The sequence below is a fragment of the Ammospiza caudacuta genome, chromosome Z (assembly GCF_027887145.1).
Source record: "Ammospiza caudacuta isolate bAmmCau1 chromosome Z, bAmmCau1.pri, whole genome shotgun sequence".
NCBI classification, from domain to species: domain Eukaryota; kingdom Metazoa; phylum Chordata; class Aves; order Passeriformes; family Passerellidae; genus Ammospiza; species Ammospiza caudacuta.
Window position 1 is genome coordinate 51,622,418 of NC_080632.1, and position 21,908 is coordinate 51,644,325.

General features: G+C 40.4%; 1 protein-coding gene across 1 annotated transcript in view; it reads left to right on the forward strand.

Annotated features, from left to right (window-relative positions):
• Positions 1 to 276: 276 nt before the first annotated feature.
• ANKRD55 (ankyrin repeat domain 55) overlaps positions 277 to 21,908 on the forward strand; it is a 45,939-nt gene continuing 24,307 nt past the window's right edge. Inside the window, exons 1-6 of the mRNA XM_058824225.1 lie at positions 277 to 316; positions 7,264 to 7,386; positions 9,169 to 9,299; positions 11,382 to 11,491; positions 14,667 to 14,727; positions 18,353 to 18,481. Coding sequence (XP_058680208.1) covers positions 277 to 316; positions 7,264 to 7,386; positions 9,169 to 9,299; positions 11,382 to 11,491; positions 14,667 to 14,727; positions 18,353 to 18,481 — 594 coding nt within the window. The remainder of the gene's footprint in view (positions 317 to 7,263; positions 7,387 to 9,168; positions 9,300 to 11,381; positions 11,492 to 14,666; positions 14,728 to 18,352; positions 18,482 to 21,908) is intronic.

A 21,908-nucleotide genomic window follows, 5' to 3' on the forward strand; every position in this document is an offset into this window, starting at 1 on the left:
CGCCGGCTCTTGCACTCGCTGAAGACATGGCATTTTGCAGGATCTCAGACAGGCTTCCAGGAGCATCTTTTTAAGACAGTCCATAACAGAATATAATGTTTCCATCAGGCTCTTGCCTTGGCAACAACCTGCAGCCGTAAAGCGTGTTTAATTCTCTGAGAGGAAGACTGGTGACAGCTGTCGTTTAACTGTGTACTGTAATATATGAGATTCTACCCTGAGAACCCTGGAGGTGGCATTTGTCTGGTCTGGTTGTAAATAATGAGATAGATCACAATGGATTTCAGTTCCCCATCCGTGTTTGACCAGCACAAAGGTAAGTCACATGCTACTAATTTCAAAATCCTCTGGTCCTCCAATGCGTCCCATGCAAATGTACTAAGATTACTTGACAGAATAAATAACATTAATTTTTGGGAAATATTAGGTTTATTTTGGTTTCATGTAAAAGAATTTCTTCCATCAGTTTTAGACTGGATGGATATTTCAGTCTATTGCTACAGTGATTTCAAAAAATTAATTTTCAGCAGAATAGCAACAACATCTGGCTACTCTTATGGTTAGCACTGAGATATATATATATATATTTATATTGTATTGGTCTTTTTGGGGTTATAGATACTAAAAACAGTTGCAGTACTAGCAAACAGAGCAGTTTTAAATGGACTAAAAAATTTAAGAACAGCTTCTTTTCGTAAGTCTACACTAAAAGGGCTAGAAGCTGGCGAGTGAAATACTTTGCTTTAGGAAATTTATCTGTATAGGTGAGTATTGCCACAATTGCAAATTTAAGATATCACTAAAACTCCCAATGTAAAGATTTTCTACATTGTAAGGTTGCTATGGAAATACAAATGTCTCTTTCTTGTCTGTTTTGAAGTTAAAATGTTAAATTTCATGTCTTTATTTGTCAATGCAAGATTTATGTCTTACATCTTAATCCACTACAAGTGTAGCGACATTCCTTTTATGTTCCCAAAGCAGGATACTGTCATTGCTTGATTATGCCTGTTGCAACAAATTTCTCTTGTAAATTGGCTTACCAAACAATATGTGTGCAGTGGCCACAGTGTCCAGTGCAGTGGCCACAGTTTCCAGTGCAGACCTGCAAAATACCTGAGCTGACGTGGCCACACAGTCCCCACAACAAAAGGGCTGACAGTGGGACAAAAATGAAAGCAGGAGGAAGAGAAGGCACTGACTTTTTGGGAACCTGAATGCTACAGGTTGTACTTCTGTGCTTGCCTATACTTCTTTGGTAACCCAAAGAGAATACAGCCCATATAAAGTGGTGGGTTTATGGCTGCCCTTCAGCCACAGTAGCACTCAAAGCCTGAGCAGTCTTGGGAGGACTGGTCTACATCAACCCAGCTGGGACCCCCATGTAATGGGGGACGAGTGGGAAGTAAAACTGAGTGACAAGAGAGAAAAATCTATTACCAACAAGTATAAAGGAGAAAGGGAAGTGCAGTGGTAAAAGGGTGATCTGTACTGCAGGAAAAGAGACAGGTATTCCTAAATCATGTGTGGATGACCTAAGGAGCATTTTTCCCAACAGGACAGAGGTGTGGGGCTGACTGAGCTTCTGCAGCTCCAACCAGCCATTCCAGCCTCTGCTTCTGCAGCACTATGAATGTCCTCTGTGCCACATGCCAGTCCAGCAGGGCTCAGAGTGGGGAGGCAGAGGTAAAATCCTGCATGCTCAGTGCCATCGGGATGGCTGCCAGGGAGCCAGTGGAAGTGGTACGAGGAATGAGGCTGGGATATCACCGAGGCTGGAGAAGGCAAAGCCAAATCTCCAGATTATTTAGGGGGGCAGAAGGCAGTGCAGGAGACCTCGGACCCAAATGATTTTATCCAGGTAGAAGGGATAGTGTTGGGAGGCAACATCTACCTATACCTCCCCTTGCTCCTAATCTGCCCCTCTTCTGCTGCCAGCCCACTCTCCACACTGAGCCCACCCTAATTTCTGTCCAGAATCACCTGCAGCCTGAGTCACTCTCCACCTACATCAGCTCCCCTGCCAGAAGGTCCCTTCACTATACATTCATCACCTCTGCTGTGCCGGCGCTGCAGGAATGCTTGCTCATTAGGTGCTTTGTGATTTACTGTGTGCCTTCCCGGGTAGCTGCGTGGGAGGTGGATGGGAAGCAGGAGCACAAAACACGCAGTAATGGGATACTGAGCTCATTGGTTACTATGCAAAGAATACTCTGTTTAAAACTTACTGTGTATAGTGGATCGTGTCTAAATACCATCTTATTGTGTTGGTACATTATTGATTTAAGCAGGTATCCTTTTTTTAGCAAGGAGAAGGGAAATGTCTTTCATTGCAGCAATTTATAACAATGGAAGAATACAAACTATCTTTCAGACACACTAAATTTCTCTCTCTTGGTCCAAAAAAAATTCAGCTGTCCACACAAACCCTTTTTTCTCCATCTCACACATCAGAAGATTCTCCCAACTATAAATAAAAATAAATCCCCAGCATTTCAAGTCTGAAAATCATACTGTCTCTTTACAATTCTTTTGCTCAATAATATCTCTTAATACTTACAATAGTAACAGAAATGTGGGACTTACAGAAGGCAAACAGCACCAGAACCCCTTCCTTCCTAATATTGCTTGGTGCCATTTAAATAAATGTCTGCTGTTTCTGATTTCAAATGTTTACTAAATAAACAGAGAAGCCAGACAAAGGCCTGCGCTGGTGCATGCGCTGCCAGGCACCCACAGGGATTATTACTTTGTTGAGTGTTCAATAAAATTGCAGTAGTAGAGAGTAAGTTACACTTTTCAAAAACTGCCCCCCCCACTGCCCCTGGATGCTGATGTGCTGAAAACCAATAAACTACACAGTACTGTGTCCTGACAGCCAGGTGTAGAAGGTCATATATGGCCTTTGGCTAGTGGTGGAGACAAGGGGGATTATGAGAGAGAGGGTAATAAATTACATGCATAAATAGGTTTTTTTCATAATGAATGTGAATTATCCTATTATTCTGTCTTCAGTTTTTAATATCTTGTGTTTAGGAAGTCCAAAATCAATCATTGTCATGTACATGTACATGAACATGTACACCAAGCTCCTACAAATTTATATAGAACTTAAAAATCCAATGTGCTAGAAAGCATGCACTTACGCGCCTCTAATGTGCACTTTGTAGAACAACAAATCAGCCAACATCACAAATCATGTAAAACATGCACTCTCCATAGTACATCAGAGGAGAATTAAGCAGGAAAATTAAGGTAATGAAAAGCACAATTTCACTGCTCTGAATCCTGTAATAATTCTCTTTTGGTATACTCTCTTTCTTGATCAAAAGAAAACTACTTTGCCTTGAAGAAATTATACATTCTTAAAACACTGCAGGTTATTTCAGAGAGACTGATGTGTAACTTTGATTGTTTCTGAGGATTTTAGCACCACCCTCTATCATTTAATCTTTTCTTCAAGACCTTTCTACACCACTACTGTCAGCCTGCAGTTTCTCCCCTGCCTTTCTCTATACACAAGCACTGAAATGGATCTTCTGCCTTTCTGAATGTGAGTAACAGCTTCCTTTCACCAGTATCACAGCAATTCTCTAAAATGTAAAATGTACTTGAAATGGGACCGTACTTAGTGACATTTCTTGAACTGCAGCATAGCAATGGAGTAACTGTAATACATCAGAAGGTGAAGAGTCAGGCATTTGGTTGTTCACAGTCCCTTTCTGCCATGTGGTGCTTGTGACCCAGCCACAGCAAAGCCCCCAGCAGGGTAAGCTCACAGAGGGTGGGACACAAGCACTCAGTACTTCACTGTTGCCTTCTGCAAAATGCCCACTCTCTGAACCATTCCTCTTCTGCCCAGGAAAATGTCTTCAAAAATAAATGTCCTACTAGCTTTGTGCCCATACTTCTCCATTCCTTGACAGGGTAAGCAGGAGGAAGATGAAGTGGTCATGTTGTTCACCTGGAGCCAAGTGCGTCCAGCACAAATGGCATCCGGGCTCTCCCAGCATTTTCTGCTCTCCTTCATGTTAAGCATCAGAGGACCATTTATCTGTCCTCCTTCTCACTCCCCCTCCACAATCACACAGGTCAAGACATGCCACTTGAAGTTGTGTCACCCTACAGAAATGGAATTAGTGTCAGTCATCTTTATTCAGATCCCAACAGGAGCATTCATCCATTCCTCCTGGCCCAGGCTCCCAGGCAGGTGACAGCCTGCTCCACCTGCCTCTCCTTGCTCTGGCAGATTGGACTTGTGGGTGGGGAAGTGTAAATCTTTGTGGCTTCTTGCCACCATCCTTTAACAGGAATAGAGCCTGTGTTCTGCAAGAAGAGGCAGGAGCAAAACTTCATTCCATTCATTTTTCCATCCATCCATCCATCCATCCATCCATCCATCCATCCATCCATCCATCCATCCATCCATCCATCCACAGTTTTACTTCCCCTCCTTATGCAAAAGGATAATAAGCTCTGGGGAAAGCAGACTGAGCCCAGCAGAAGCACAGGGGAAGTGTCTTGGTTTTACCTAGTGGGGAAAGGGCAGAGATGTTCAGAGACACCCATGAAGGAGTGCACCCTTGTCCTTATCTTCCTGCCACAGCACCCTCCAGGTAAGAAACTGCTCTGCTCAGGAGATGGAGATTTCCCTTTGGTGGCTAGATTTCTGTGCTCCTGACTCTCAGCAGGAATACTTAACAAGTACCTACAAGGCAAAAAAATAGAGTACAAAATTTACATGGGTAATGCATCAAAGAAGATGAGGGCCCCTTTGATTCACAGCCTGCCTCACTGCATCTCGCAGTTTCTTTCCCAGTGCCTGCAGCATCTTCTCTCTAGCACACCCACACAGCACCTGCACAGCTGTACACGACAGCAGCCGTGAGAGGAGCCATGCTCAGGGCTGGCACCACCCTCTCTGGTTGTACCTCCAGAGACTGGAGGACAAGAGGAGCATCACAAGCTACCAACCACTCAGACCTGAGCTTGTCATTAACATGTTTTTGCTGAGTGTACTGATTGTGGGAGGCATCTTCAGGTCTGATGTAGTAAGGAAATATTACTAACTGAACCAGTGGTGAAATCACTTCTTTTTCTTCACCTACTGATGATGACTGTCCAGCAGCAATGACTCCTCATCCCTCTGGATTTCCCAAGCCCACAGGACAAACCTCCTGAGCCAAATGAACAGTTGCCTCAGCAACAGACCCCTCAACAGAATAAAAGTCAACATTTTTATTCACAAACTTTATGAAGTGTGTAATTTAAAATACCAGTTAAGAAAGAAAATAAATTAGATTCTCTTTAGCTGAGGACAAATGGAGAGGGAATCTGTGGCAAAGGCAGATTAACATCAGCTTTTTAATATTCCCAGAGTTCCAGCTTTGATAGACTAACCCATTCCAGGGTAAGAGCAGATTGTGTTTCCATGGCAGCCAAATTTGAAGTCCAAAGTACTGATTGCACCCAGTGAGAGAAGATCACGAGCAGAATTAGGCTAGGCTGTGAAATCCAGCATAGAGCTCATGTAAGTTTATCTGATACAACATCTGATCACAACATGAGCAGTGTGGCTAATACTTTACAACATTATTTATAGATCTTTTATCATATTATATTAAAAAATATAAATAGTCATACTATCTCCAGAAGTTTGACAGGACAGATAAGTCACCAGTCACTTAATCTGTCATCAGATTATCTTTGATCAACTCTCTAGTGTGACTTAGGCATTTTCTCCAGCTATCAAGGTAGTGGAGTGGCTGGACAATGTTAGGTTTTATAGCTCTGACCCTGTCCTGGTTTAGCCTGGAATAGAGTTGGTTTTTCTTCTTAGCAGCCAGTACAGTGCTGTATTTTGCTTTTAGTATGAGACTAATGTTGAAAACACAGTTCTGTTTTAGTTGTTCGTAGTTAGTGCTCGCCCTAAATCCAGGACATTTCAGTGTCCCGTGCTCTGCATTGCTCAGGTGCCCCAGAGGCTGGGGGAGCAAGGCCAGGAGAGGTGACCCGACCTGGCCAAAGGGATGTGCCCTACACAGAGCAGCATGGCCAGGATGGAGCTGGGGGGAGCTGCAGCATGACAGGCTGGACACCAGTGAGCAGGTGGCGAGCAACTGTATTGTGCATCACTTGCCTTTCTTAGGTTTTATTCATCTGTTTCTCTCCTTTTATTACAATTATTAATGATGCTGTTGTGGTGGCCGTGGTGATGATGATGATGATGTGTTATTTCAATTATTGAACTGTTCTTACTTTAACCCAATAACTTTACTATTTTCTGTTTCTCCTTCCCACCCCGCAGGGGTCAGGGCAGTGACTGAACATTGGGGACATCTGGGGTTAAACCCCAACAGACCCTCAGCCATTGTGAACAGTACAACTCACTGCAGCTGTGCTTATTTTTGAGTTAATAGGAATAAGAAACATGAGACTGTTTCTGACCAACAATACATATCTAGAGCATTTTACCATTACATCAGATTTGACCCTGCACCCAAAAATCTAGTCTTTTGACTCCTTGAGTTAAGAGGTTAATAGTCACTTGAAGCCAAAGAGGGTGCATACATGTGGAGCATGACATGACAAGTCTGAAAGGAAGTGAAAAGGAAAGAAGCAAAGAGAGTCTTATTTCTTTAGAAAGAAAAGCCTGAGGAATGTTCCAGAACAGGTCCTGCAAGGCATCTGCTTTAAATAATAACTCACACTGTAGCTGCCAAACAAAATAAACCTCTCCTGGCTTCCAAGCAATAGTCCACTTTTCCTTTTTGCAGGAATTATCAACACAAACCATTGCTGCCAGAAGTTTACTCTCCTGAGAAGAGAATTCCCTTGGATATTACAGGGAAGTGAAAAGCCTCAGTCTTCTGACTGGTACAAGGATAACACCGAAATTGAAAACACCTGAGTCCTGATTTCATCCTATCTCATAAAAGTGCAGCCAGAAATATTACGAGCTAGTTCAGTTATTACATTTTTTTTCAAGTCATGTTACGTTAGTATGATTTCTTACAAGAAGTGGAAACTTTCCAGAATCTTTCTTAAGTACTTTCAGTGTCTATGTTTGAAAGTTTTTGGAAGAAGTTATGATGAAAACCAATTTTCAGATGACTAACAAAAACCACAGTGCTGTTTAGATACACTTTGTTCCGCCCCAAGTTACACAGTTATTTAAACTCAGTGAGACAAGTGTCATTATTTTTCCTGTTTGTCATTTGTGCTTGCTCTCTCTTTGCTCATGGATGTGGTCCTTGTCTGCAGGTGATGCAGCAGAGGAGATGGACCTGGCTGTGGTTTACCAAGCAGCAGCTAACGGCGATGTGAACACCCTGACTGCAGTGATCCGAGAGGATCCTTCCATCCTGGAGTCTTGTGACAGAGAGGGTAAATGAAGGCCCAGCTTGTTCTCAGGAGATCTGTGGCTTCAGCTTGCAAATTAAACTTTCCATTTTTTTATTCTGATTTTTTAGTTCAGAAAATTATATTTAGTAGCAGAATATGGGAAATTTGAGTTATTCCTTGGAACATCCACTGGAAATACACAGTTTGGATTATTCCTTCCCCCTGTAATTGTAAGATATTATTATATGATTACAAATAAGCTGTTTTACTATGATTAGACAGTCCTTTACCATTTATTTAATTTGTCTTATTTAGGGGTATGCTGAGAAACTGCTGACATTTCAGGGGAAGAATATTTTTACCAGTGCCAAATGACATTCTGGACATCTTTAAAGCAGAGGTTATAGTATGTGTACAGTCACAGTTTGAATGGTTTGGTCAAGTAATTTTTTTGCCAATGGTTACAATGTGCAATTATCTAAATTATCTGTTTTATCTGTCAGGCTGTGCTCATTTTGTGTTCCAGTTACTATTTAATGTTATTACAAATTATTGTACATTGGCTGGGTTTTATATGCATCTATTTCCGAAGTGAGTAAGAACCACAGATCTCTGGAAGCTGTTCTCAAGGACAACTTTTTTTGTCAGAGGTATTTTTTTTATTGCAGTTTCTTATAAGGGGTCCGTATGAACACTGTCTTTTCTAATCTTTAACAGCTTTTACCAAGCTACCAGTCTTTCATATACTTTAAACCAGGCATTCTAACTGATATCTTTAAAACATCTACTGGTTAGCAGAGGTAATTTACTCAAGACAAAATGGTCCCTGTCCATTCGTTAATGGGAGAAAGACTAGGTGTGAATGGTGGGTGGAGTAGGAGGAGATGGACTGGCCAGGAGTACTTCAGCTCTGGAACTAACTTATCTCCTAGGTTGTCCATGCAAATGTAACTAAAGAGCAGTATTGCAGCACAAAACATACAGCTCATATCCTGCACGTTTTTTAGGCTGTGCATGACCTCAGGTTGAGTAGCACATTTCCTCAGCAATTCATTGAGTTCAGTAAGAATAATTATTCTTCAACTATAGGTGAAGTTTCTACTAGTCTTATAGTTTCTAGTACTCATGTTTATTCCCAGCCTAGTAATTTTAAAATGCTTTGTCAGATTCTGCAGGAAAATCTCCTGCTGTTTTTCAGCATTTAACAGAATGGAAGGAAGAGGGAGCAATTAAATTGTACAACACTTCATGAAGAAATTAGAGCATTAGGTTTAAAAGGAGATTTCAGGCGTTTCTCAAAATGGAAAATTTTTGCAGAATATTAAAAAAGTTTCTATAAAAACAGGAAATAAAATATCGTAGAGCAAATCCGGACTTCAAATTAAGTTATTGTCTGCATAAAGGGCCAACTTTTATACCTTTGCAAGGGAAACAGCTTGATTTTGAAGTCTTTTGAATATACAGACATAATGAAGCTGGGGTTTGAGAAAATTAGACAAGCACCATCTGGTTACTAGTCATTCTGAAGGATATCAGCCTCCAAAATGGCGTACAAAGCCAAAAGTTCATTTTGGGAACTTATCAACAGAAAAGCAGAGTTAATGAGGCAAAACTTTTGCTAATATAGTCATGCTCTTTTTAAAAACAGTGGTCAGCGACTGTCATAGAAATTACTTCCTGACTAAAAAAAGCTGAGTACAACTATTGGACAGTTGTCAGAGAAAGGATTTGTTAGTTTGCCAGTGTTAAGATTAGAAAATAAGAAACTATATCTTATAGACATGACACAACAAATGTTAAAATAAATTTGGCTTTCTTCCCCAGGTTGCACACCTTTGATGCATGCGGTGTCAGGACGCCAGGTTGACACAGTGAAGCTTCTGTTGAAGATGGGAGCTAATATTAATACTCAAGATGCTTGTGGACGCACCAGTTTATCTCTGGCAACTTATTTGGTACCAAGACTTGGGGGACAAGGATGGAGTGAAGGGAGTAAATGTGCAGACCAAATAAGATTTCTGCTTATACTACAGGAAGAAAGAAAAAGCACAAAACATTTGGTTCTAGACAAGAGAGGAATTGGTTTTGAAGCTTTACTACAATGCAAAGCTGAGCAGTGATTATTACAAGAGGATCAGGTCTCCTGTCAGACACTCCTGTCAGAGTGTCCTTTCTCTTTTGGCTTGTAAAATCAGTGCATGATATGAGGATCTCACAAGAAAATTGCTTTTTTTTTGTACACTACAAGTCCCCTCTTGTTGTTATTAGGCAGATTGACTTCTCCCTCTTGCATAGCCAGCATTAGATATTTATGCTCTAGTGAGGGCTTTCCTGTCTCAGACTCTGAAGATCAGCAGGCAAGTGTTACTGCATACTGTATGAACCAGGGCATTGCTTCTTTTCACTGTGATGCTGGACTTTGGATGGCCAGGTTGGGGGCTGAAGTTCTAGGTGCTGCAGGTGCTGGTGCACTTGCTCAGATCATGAACAATGCAGCCCCTGATGTTCAATCTACCTGCAAATTACAGGAGGGGCAGACATCCCACTCAGACATTTGGGAAAAGAATTGTACTTAAGAATCTGTCTGAACTGAAGCAACAATAGTCTTTTTCTCCTTAGTCTTCTACTCCTTGCAGGAGGTAATTCAGGTTTCAGAGAGAAAGTGGGGACCAAGTTAGCTGAGCAGACTGGGCTTCCATCATTAATTGGACAGAAAGGAGGAAGGAGTGTGCCGCCATGGCTGCACAGTATGAGTTAAGCTGGATGACTGCCAGCGCATTTAAACAGACACTGTGGCAGCCTAATTAAATGACATCCCTTGCACGTAGTTTCTTCCTGAAAATTTAGGACAAAAACAATGTTCCTGCTTAGCTATGCAATATTCAGCCAGAAAATAAGTGTAGAAAATAACAAAACAGGCAGTCTCATCCAGTGCAGGGAGCATGCCCCGCTTACTTGACAACAAACATTTCCTCTGCAAGATATTTTAAAAAAATCCCATAACAACTGTCACGCTTCTTTTTTCCTTCCTCTTTTCCCGGAGGAGAAAAATATTCTTTGGAAAAAAATAAATGACTGGAAAAGACTTAAACCACCCAGGCTTCTAAGTTTCCATTTCCGTTTCTGTGAGGGATATAACAAGAGGTCCAGAGAGAATTCTGCTGTGATGTCTGACCAGACAAATGGATTCAGGAGCGTTGCACAGTCAAGACTGTGTGTGGCATTTGGAGGTCTTGTACTTCCACCAAGAGCTCCAACAGGGGTGTTTTGACCCTATCATTCCACACATTTTCCCCAGAAATGCTCATAATGCGAATCCAAAATAGCTCATACAAGAGGGAATGGTCTTTGTCAATTGTCTGCTGAAGTTTTAACAAAACACTTAAACTCATGCTTGGTTTTCTTCAGACAAGTATATGCTGAAAGATTTATGCAGTCACAATCAGACTGTTTACTTGCTTTTATGTTGAGGTGATCAATAGAAGGTTTTAGTCCAAGAACTGATTCATCCCATCTGTTTTGGTGCTATTTTCAGTCTAACACTGCCACTAGTACAAACTTCTGCAACAACATTTATAAGACCGCACTCTAAGGCTTTTTACCATTGATTTGCCATCTTTGCTAAAATCTCACAAACAAAATCAGATTGAGTGCTCGTGTTCTTGGTTTAATCCAGCATGATTGAATTCACGTGCAAGAATATGTGTAGTATCTGCTAGTGATAGAGGAATTAGCAGATTTTTAATCACTGTTAGTGCTTGCAGGGGGAAAAGAAACAAACCCAAAAAAAACCAAAAAACACAGTGTAAATGAAACACTTCATCAGAGAAATTAACAACTGAGGTAGTTTGAGACTGAGGTAGTAGTTCCAAAGAGGAACTACTCCTAGTGCTTAGAAACCTCTACTGAGGAAAAAATTCCAGTTTCTCTGTTGACAGAAATGGCTGCAATCACATGTGAATCCCAGCATCAAGAAGAAAAGATCTGGCCTTATACTTTTCACTTTCCTCTTTGATATGGTCCAATTTCTTTTTTAGGGCTGGCTGGAAGGCTGTGTCAGCCTGCTCAGGAATGGTGCTAAGCAGAACATACCTGACAAGAATGGGAGGTTGCCACTACACGCTGCCACCGCAGAGCCTGACGTGAGGTATGTGCCTGGCTCCCCAAGGAGAGCCCACAGCAGGAAAAATAGTTGTGACAGCTACGCTTGTGACCTGTGTCTTTGTTTAGTGGTTACCGTGAAGGGGGTAGAGAGGAGGAAAAACATTGTGCAATGCTTGTGTACCAGGGATTGATGGCCGGGTAAAGAGAGGAGCCTGTTTTAGTATTGCAATAGCTGGAGGAGGGAAAATAATTAGAAGAGAGATTGAAACCCTACGTTTCCCCTGCCCAACTACCTTTCTGTCCTACCACATGAAATAGTACAAGACTCCTTCTCTGGACTTCTCCTCTGAGTAGCATGGCAAATGTGAGAAAAGTTTTCCACAAGACAACCTCTCTGAAAATCCCCAACCCTAAAGGGGAAGTTAAGAACTGGTGGTCTGGCTCATTTTTAACCACTTTTACTGAAGGTAGAGTAACAGCTACAGAGTGTCTTCACAGAACTCTTAAGAAAGATTCTCTTTTTCTGGTTCCAGCCTGTGACAATAGGACAGTTTAATAAATTTTGATTTGTATATCTGAGTAAATTCAATCAAAAAACTCCCCTAAGTCATGCCTGAAGGTGTAGAATGACATTAGAAACAGGTGCAATATGTTCATGGGACTTCATCACTGAGTCCATAATTTTGTTGCTGTAGCCATGTCAGACCAGGCCAGACACCTGGCCATTTCTGCTGGTCTTGTTCTCCAGCCTTTTTTAACAGCTTTATTAATTTTCCACATTGTCTTTGCTTTTCATGCATCACTTGGAGAGAATGATTTGAGGTTTCTGCAGAAAGAAGGTCCCTATCATTAAACAAAGCCCACACAAGAAAGAAGACAATGTTTGTACAGCACCACACATGTTGCTACTTGAAAGGGAACGCTAATCTCCTCTACCAGGAGCACACTAGGTCCCCTGAATGTTTTTCACGTTCTCCAAGGATACAGACAGACCCTTCTTTGCTCTGTATGGTTTTCGTCTTCCTCTGTCTTCCCACTGGGTTTGCTCCATGCCCAGACACAGGCCTGGAACACTAAGCAGAGGTTTTCCCGTCATGGTCATTGTCAGTGCCTTGTCATCCTATGTCATTGCCAAAAGAGAATATGCAATGGCCAGTTGTGAAATGCTTTTGCAGCTAAATTTGAAAGCTAGCAGTCTGCTGCTACAACCTCACATGCTGAAGGCAGCATGGGAAGACCAGAGACAATTAATGTATTGATTTGATAATTGATTTATGTGCTCCAGTGCATTCCACAGAGCCTAACAGGCAAGGTGGAAAGAGAATTCATTCCTGATCTATGCCTTTAAGAGTAGATAGCAGAGAAACCTCAGCTGCTTGGGTGGATATCTACATATTTAAACGTAGCACTTATGTTGCCATAGTGGTCTAATGGTGTAACTGAGTCAAAGTTTGTTCATGATAAACATTCTAGTCAAATAATTAGATTTCTTTCACATACAGTGGTGTCATTGATCATATCAGGAGTTGAACCACAGAGTCCTGTATCAGATTACGAAACTATGTGATAAATGGTTTTACAAGCATACTATGGTTATTTCACTTTGGTTTTCCTCTCTAGCTGGTATTTACCAAGACCTGTTTTCAGACACGGAATTTCTGAAATTTTGAGTCATTTTGCTAATCTTTCTTAACTTTTACAAACTTCTACCCAACCACTCACAACAAGCATAGTGTCATCCTTTTCAGATTTCCTGCAGTATGACTCCGAAACGGAGATGTGACACTTCTTTTCTACAAGAATTTGTATCCATATGCAAATGGATTTGAAGTCAAAGCAAAATCCCTGTGCTGGAATCTGCCCAATCATCACCCTTTAGGGACTCTACTTTAAAAGAATCCTAAATTTGGACTTTCAACACCTGGGGATGATGTTACCTATAGATAAGATTTCCACCTGCAGAATTGTCAAAATCATCCCTAAGCAGATGTAAATATCTTCTTTTGAATATTTTATGTAGCTAGTTCTTTATTACCAGTAGGGAAGAACAAAGTTGACATGAAACGTTAATCTGATGCACACACCTGAGCACAGTTCAATCCAGAGGATACACTAGAAGTGGTTGAAGATAAAAAGTAGCAAAATATTTTTATTCAGTCTCCTCTGCATAGAAATAAATGCAGGGTTTTATACATTTGTTTCTGTGTTATCTTTACATTTATCAAATTTCCTTCCTTTATACTTCATTATTTTTTACTTTCCTTGCTAAACAGTATGTCTTCTTCATGTCCATGTTATGAAGGTTTCTACCAAATTCACACCTTTAGATGAGCCACAAGTTTGCACACTGATCCACTGAGGATATATCCTTCATTTTGCTATAATCCTAAGAACTGCTCATTCATATTAGGATTGGCTTTGCTGCAGCATGTGAATGGAAGGAGTTTTTAATTTTCATGGTCCAGCCATGTACATGATCTAAACAATTAGCATCCTTCTATAGAACACAGCCAGCTTTGCCAAACCTGTAGTGATTTCAGAACATCTTCACAAGATAGCAAAAGGAAAAGGTGTTAAAATATTATGGTACTTGAATAATATTTCATTTAACTACGTTATTTTTCCCACCACCAGACAGGAGTGCTTGTAGTCCAATATTCTATAAAATGTGAACCTATGCAGTGCTATATTTTAAGCCATAATAATGGCCTATTCCAGCAGACATTCTGTGTGGCCTTGTAAAATATTGGGGTTTGTGTGTGTAAACATTCAGCAAGCATGCATCTACACACATATGCACACAAATGTGTACACTACATCACATTACTCCGAGAGTTAAATAGAGTGAAAAATCCTTACAGAAGCTGGCATCTCTGTTACTTAGGACATTATAAAATATGTTGGCAGCAAATTTCTAAGCTACCAAAACCTGCACACATGTACAATATTTTACATTCTGATTCTAGCCCAGCAGTCAGCATAAGAGTTATTCTGAGTGGATCTTCTTTTAATTCCAAACTCTAAACTTTTGTTGTTACCATAAGCCTTAAAGTCCAATTTGTTTTGCTCATATGACAAAGCTGAGACCTAAGATTCTGACCTGTGCCAATCACTAATACTGATTTTTCATGAAATTGCACGTTTTGTTTTTTAAAAACTGTCGGTTTTTCAAGTTTAGTCAGGAGTACAGAACACTGATTATATCATTGCTTCCACAGGCTTCTGAGCTTGCTCCTGCAGCAGTCAAATCTTAGTGAAATTAATCACCAGGACAATGAGGTGAGTGAGCTTGTGCTACAAATCACAGTCCTTGGTGCTGGAAGCATAGAACTGTTCAATTTTACAATAAGGCTAAGTCAAAATTTTCTATAATGCTTTTGTAAACTCTGCAAAATATTATCTCTTTCTTCTTTCTATGTACTATGCACCTGTAGGCTAATAAAGCTTCCCTCTATTGAGGCAGCTATGAGGTACCTTGAATCCATCTCTTAATTATTTGTCAAGACAAGAATTTCCCTTTATTCTTCTGAAGTTAGACACTGGACCAAGTCTTCACCTTTACCAATCCTAAGTGTTCAAGGCCAGGCTGGATGGAGCTCTGGGCGGTCTAGTCTAGTGGAAGGTGTCTCTGCCCATGGCAGGCAGGTTGAAACCAGATGATATTTAAGATCCCTTCCAACCCAAACTATTCTATTATTCAATGATTCCTTGATCCCACCATTCAATTCCTGTTCTCAGGAAAAGTATCAGAGAGCTGGCATTACACAGAACAGTCATGGAAGCACAAAAATTGGTGCTGTTTTCTTCCATTATGGAGTTGTGTCCTGCATGTACATACATTGTACATAGGAAAGAGTTAACTTCCCACATGTTTTTCTCCAAATAGAGAAGCCAAGACACAAGAGAAATTTTGAGTGTATTTTCATATGTTTCTATTCATTTTGACAGTTGCTCAAGGATGTGTCTCTTTTCCACAGAGTCAGAATGGCCAGAGGGCTGTATATTTTTCTCTTTCTTACCCACTGAAAGGTTTGCAGACCCTGCTCACAGCACTCTAAACCAGACACATGCATTGTCTTGATGTAGAACTATGTTACTAATGAATTGCATGGAATGGTGGATCATCATTTCAAACCAGAATATTTTGCTGTAATGCACCGCTACATGCAATTTGGAACTTTTAGTGCATCTCATTGTCATTTGGCACTGACAATATATTTGTTCAAGTGTCAGTATTAAGCCCTGAATACTCATGTTTTTTGAAAAATGTGGATCCTAATAAATGATTGCAGCTAACAGAGCTGTTCTCTTGGCATAAGTAAAACACTTCAGTTTTCCCATTTGACTCTTGAGAAAATCACCCTAATGAATGCATGAACACATAAACAATAAGAAATACATCTGGAGGTTTCATAGCTTCCACAACCATGTCTTTCTGTGGGTTTATTAGTGAAGTCTGTGAGATGACAATGTGAAGAAACATTCCCTGTAAAAACCTTGAATCTGAGCAAAACAAGTGTCCCACTATATTTCTCACAACCATTTATTGGGGTTTGTCTTTTTATGTCCCATATTGCTCCTTATTTTTTATGAATGTGCAGTTGTTTGTCTATCTCACCTCTAAGACTTTTTTCTGCTGGACCTTCAGCTGTGGCAGTTCTGATACCACTCTCGTGTTTCCACTTGAGAACAGCAGTTTGTTTACCTACAGATGCCACTCCAGGGTGGTATCACCCAGCGCAGATGGGGTGGGCAGGGCTGCAGAAAGCCCGCAGGAGCGAGCTGCTGCGACAAACAGCTCAATGCTCTTTGCTCAGCTGGGTGCTCCGAAAGGACGCGTGGAATGCACAGAATATTAGAAAGGAAACGGAGAAGAAAACAGGAAGCTCTGTTTGAATCCTTTGTACAGCCACAATGGCTACAAGAGTAAGCTGAAAAAAGATGTACAAGAAAAGGAACAGAAAAAGGACTACAAAGATGATAATAGTTACAGAGCAGCGTTCTCACATGGGCAGGCTAACTAGAGCATACTAACTGTAACAGGACTTTGAGCTTGGCAACTACATCAGAGGGATGATGTAACTCTGTGATATCATAAATGGTGTGGAAATGAAGAGGGAATTATTATTAATTGGTGTGGAGGTTTTGCATATAAAAAAATGGACACTTCTACAAAAATTACCATTTTCTACAAAAATTATCAAAAATTTCAAAGAAAATTAAAATAAATTTTTTTTTTCAGAAAATGCATCATTACCTTTTAGAGGGCAGGATTTCATATGAAGTCTTTAATCTGATTACCAAAATATTAGGTGGCAGTATATTGTCAAGCCTTGTTCCTTATATTTTTGCAGTAAGCATCCACTACTGATCTCTCTGAGTTTTGTCGTTGTACTATAGCGATTTTTGAAAACTATCCACAGTTTTACACTCTTATCTTACAGCTGATTCTGCTGGCTACCACAGTAGAAACAGAGAGAAAGCTGATTTTTCAAGGATTTTTTTTCTTGGCCATATCAACACAATGAGAGAGGATAACAGAAAGATGGCCTAGTACGCTGTAGTTTCTCTTCTTCAGTGATTTGCATGCTCCCCAGGACCTGTACTCATTTCCCAGCTGGAAGTCACTTCTCTGATGCCTCACAGATAATGTGTGTCCATCAACAGTGCTAGGCCCCTCATGTCTACTGACGTAAATGGCAGAGCTCCCATTAATTTCAGTTGGTGCAGGAGTTTACCCTCAGTTTTGGTTTTACAAAACCGAAACCCCCATGATTAAGCTTTGCAAACCCTAAGTAAAACCAAAACTGCTCTCATTCAACTGCTTTGTTTTGTTATCACCCATACTTGGGCCACAGGGGAACTTAAAAGTCTTATAAGATGTGTGATGAGTGAGAGAAATTAATGCCATGGCATTCAGGCTTTTAGTCAGAAAATCACTGCAAACAGCTTCCACTTTAATGCACTGATAAGCTGTCTGCATCAATATAGCTCATACTTTACCTGGGTTGTTTCCAACTGGCTTTACTGGGGTTCTAGTTGAAGTTTTAATTGCTTTTCCACTCAATTTTTTTTTTTTAATACTTTTTATCCTTTTGGAAATCAGGCAAGACTCTTGAAATGCACTTTTTTCTCATAAGAGAAAAAACAGCACCTACCGAAAGGAAAACGTTGCCACACCTGAAAATATTAGAAATTTGTTAGAAACATAATAAATTAGTCAATTTATGCAGGAAATTCTTAATTATTATGGATATAGAGTAAAATACAGGTGAGTGTAAGAATGCTGAAGGTGCAAATATAGGCCATGAATTCTCTGATCTGTTAAGACTGACTGGATGTCGCTAAGATGGAATAGAAATGCAGCTGAATAACCTACCATTTCCTTTGTTTTCTCCCTGAAGAGTAAATATATAAATGTTTATATTGTGACTTTTTTGTGGGCATCACTCTGTCAGTTCTTTAGCTTGCTGACAAGTGCCAGCTGCAGTAATAGCTTATAATATTTTTTTTGGATCAAAGATAAGACCAAGTACAAACATCATACTGTGTAATGCCAAGACACCAGCCTAAGCCAGGCTTTTCTTGCAGGATTCAAGCTGAGCAGGGAGGAACTGTCCCCCCAGCCATCGTGGCCTTGACCAGGTGTTACTTATAACAGGCTGTAGGCACATATGGAGGAAGCATTTGTGTTTGTATCCATTTTCTGTAATAATTCCAAAAAGCTAATTGCTTGGTTCCCCCTCGTGACTCCACTAATTCGCTACTAAATATTTCAAATCAGGGTGAAGAGGGAAGAATGTGTCCACCCTGGATGGTTTCAGGGCTGCCTAGCTTATCTACATAGACTTAAAGGGTGCTCTATGAGTGACAATAATTTGCCCTCTGGGTTTGTGGCTTGCAGGGAATGACTTCACTCCACTGGGCTGCATTCCACAACAGACCCCAGCACACCCAGACTCTGCTGCACAAGGGAGCAGACCCAACACTGGTGGACAAGGACTTCAAAACAGCTCTGCACTGGGCAGTACAGGTGAGCCACAACACGGCCCCAGTGGGATGTTTATTGAAATGAGTTGGCTATTGCGCTGTCCTAAATACTCCTAAGGAAGTAGTTTGGGCTGTGGAACAAGGAAATTGAATGCTAAAAATGCCCACTAAGCCCCAGCATTTTGCCAGTGAGTATAGATCAAGGATCTAGCATCTTCTTTGATGACCAAGGCATACCTAATAGAAGCATAGCCCTGTTGCCCCAAAGTTTTCATTTATCTCAAGTGGGACTACGTGTATACTTCATGTTGAACTTGTGCCTATTTTATTTTCACTAAATCAGGGTTGCATAAACTAGCAGCTTACTTGCCAAAGGCCTTTGGGAATAAGATAGCATAAACACAAGTGAAAACATATTTTAAGAGCTACAGCTATGAAAGAATTATCTGAAGGGTTGAGACCCTGCTTCTCTGGAGACTGGAGAAGACATGGAGCTAAACACATTTCTTGTTGAACTGTGTGTTTCTGTCTCATGTGCAAAAGAGCATTGTCAAATACTCAGGCCATCATTAGAGAAACAAACCATACCGGTTTAATATGGCATTAAAAACTGTATTATGTAATTGTGTTAATAAGTGATAAGTCAAATACAGCATAATTTACTGGTATTCCTAGTTTAGTGCAGAAAACTGCCTGGAGGAAATTGTATGTTTTCAAGTGCTCTCTAAGCATAGCAAATTCAGGTATCAATGTTCAAAACACATGCACAACAGGTAAACCAAAATAGAAATCACACAAAGATCCAGCAACCTTTTCATACAATTACCAAATGTTTGCATTCTCATCTTTTGGTCTAAGTTTTCTCTTCTTAAAAGAAGTGTCACCAAGGAAATTTGAAATTCTGAACTGCCATATACAATATTTATTACAGGTAAAGACATCTGAACAAACAATCTTCAACCACAGCCTCACAAAAAGGATTAACATATAATAGGCCTAACGTTTTTTACTGAAGGATATTTTGAACAGGTATATTTTGACCTCTGAAACTGGTACTATTTCAAAAGTTTTGTTCTTCTTTAATCCTAATCAGTCTTAAATTGGGCTTGTTATTTGCATTAGAAGATTAAAGGTATCTACTCTACTACCTGTTGTGCATTTTCACCAGGCTTATTCCAGTTCTGTCTGCTTCCAGTGGGAAACATTTGAATCCCATGCCCACTCCTGCATGATAGCCAGTGGTCTATATCATAGGTCTGGGGACAACCTGTCTGACAAACAGAAAGACAAAAGTGAATCCACTTTATAACCCTCAGAGTTCCCCTCCTTTCTAGAGGGGAAAGCTTTCCCTGATTCAGTTTTTTGTATGTTTCATTATTTAATTCCATTGTTAACTCTCACCTCCACACTTCTCTCACAAATGTGCAGAAAAAGTCTTGAGAAATGGGGAAACGGAAAATGCACAAAACCCACTTGGCCTCAGGTGGAAGGAACTCACAAATGCCCTCTTTTCCTTTAAGCTGCTCCCGGAAATCAAGAGGAAGTGTGCAGAATGACACACTCACACCCCTTTTTCCCTTATTGTGAGATTTCTGCTGTGAAACCCTTTAAGTTACTTCTTCCTTCCACATGCTTCTCCACTTTCTAGGTCCACAAGTGGCATTTGAAATGCCAGAGCATGAAATAGATCTGTTCACATTTCTACATTTCTCTTACTGAAATAAGAAAACTCTTGGCCAAGAAAACAACAACTTGCAGCCAGTGCTCTCTGCTGCCCATTTAGGCCCAGGAGATTTGGATACTGTGGACAGGCACAACTTTCTCTGCTGTGACAGAGAACAGAACAACAGCTCTCCTGGATGGGATCATCGTTATGTCTAATTGCCTCCTCTCCTCTGTGACTGCTGGAAAGGAGATATTTTTCCTTTAAGAATTGTATAAATATCTTCAGAGAACAAGAGACTCACAGAGCTCAGGCAGTACAGCTGCAGGGGTTATTTTTGGCTGAATAAGGCCCTGTTTTTAATTTCTTTTTTTTTTAAATGCAGTGAGGGGAAGACCAGACACTGCACAGAAACTTGTTTCAGAAGTTGCAGGAAAGAGGCACTTTGTTCACACTGGGCTGAAACACACAGTAGGACCATACGAAAATCTTTGCCCACCATTCAAACCCAAATTCATGAGCATGAGGCATATTTCATATGAAATCATTGTTCCGTGCTGACTCTTTCCAAGACTGCATGTGTGTGACTTTGTCTTCCATCAGGCATCATGGGATGATCAGTCCCATCCATGTAGCCAGACTGACCTTGCCCACACCAAGGCCTGCTCTTTTGAGAAACTCAAGTCTCCTGCCATTCAAGTTCGCATCTCAAGTGCAAATGTATCTGTTTCAAAAACACTGATCATTACTGTTTGGTATGAGAGTATCTCATGCCACATTTTTTACACATGCAGTATTCCATGTGCTGGTGCAGACAGGCCTATTGAAAGTGTCTCAGGAGGTATTTCTCTCCTTTCACTTCAGCCACCATTAATTACTGTAGTGAAAAGGAAACACACCTTTGAAATACAAAACTGTAAATGATACAGGGACAAAGGGTAAAGCCATTCTAACAATTCTACCTAATGGTATTATTGAAATCCTGGTAAAATATAATATAAAATATACCGTGCAGCATGCATTATGATGCTACACAGTTCTGTACTATAACAGTATTAGTAGTACCTTGGAAACAGCCTGGGAAGATTTGGAATCTTGCTACATTGCCTTGCCAGTTGTCATCATTTTTACCAGAATTTTCTTTGTCTTGTTCTCAGTCTCTGGCTCCCAAAGTCAAATGATTACATGAAAATACCAGCTTTCTACTAAAGGAAACACAAAAAAAAAAAAAAAAACCAGATTTTTTTTTTTTTAAGTAAAGAAATTCAAACCTGTAGGAATAAAAAGAATGCAACTAGAAAGAAGCTATTAAAAATAACAATCTGCTATGGGGAGACGTGCCTATGATTTTTAAATAGGCTGATTTGTAGTGCAAAGTTTTAAAAAATTGGAAGCCAGAGTATTTGTTCCATAGCAACAATGCAGTTATTTCATTCCTCTGTTTCCAGAGAGGAGAGTGAAATTCCTGTATATATAAAACACACTGTAAAGGAAATGCATAAGTATTAATTTGTGTTTGGTTGGCCAAGCACCGCAGTTTCTCTGTAATTGGTTGGAAGGTGAAAGCACACTTAAATGCCAGGATCTCTAGGAAGGAATGTCTCTGCTGCTGCAGGACATCTTGAGGACACAGCTGGCTATCCACCTAGAGCAGAGGAAGGGGCCAGAGAAATGAGTCGTGGCTCAGAATCTCTCCCAAGGGATCACTTCTCTCTTTCTCTCTGCCCAGCATCCAATTTTTTCATGTGGGCTACATACAGTGGAAGAATTCAGAGAGACTTCCAAAGCCATCTTAAAACCCAGTGAG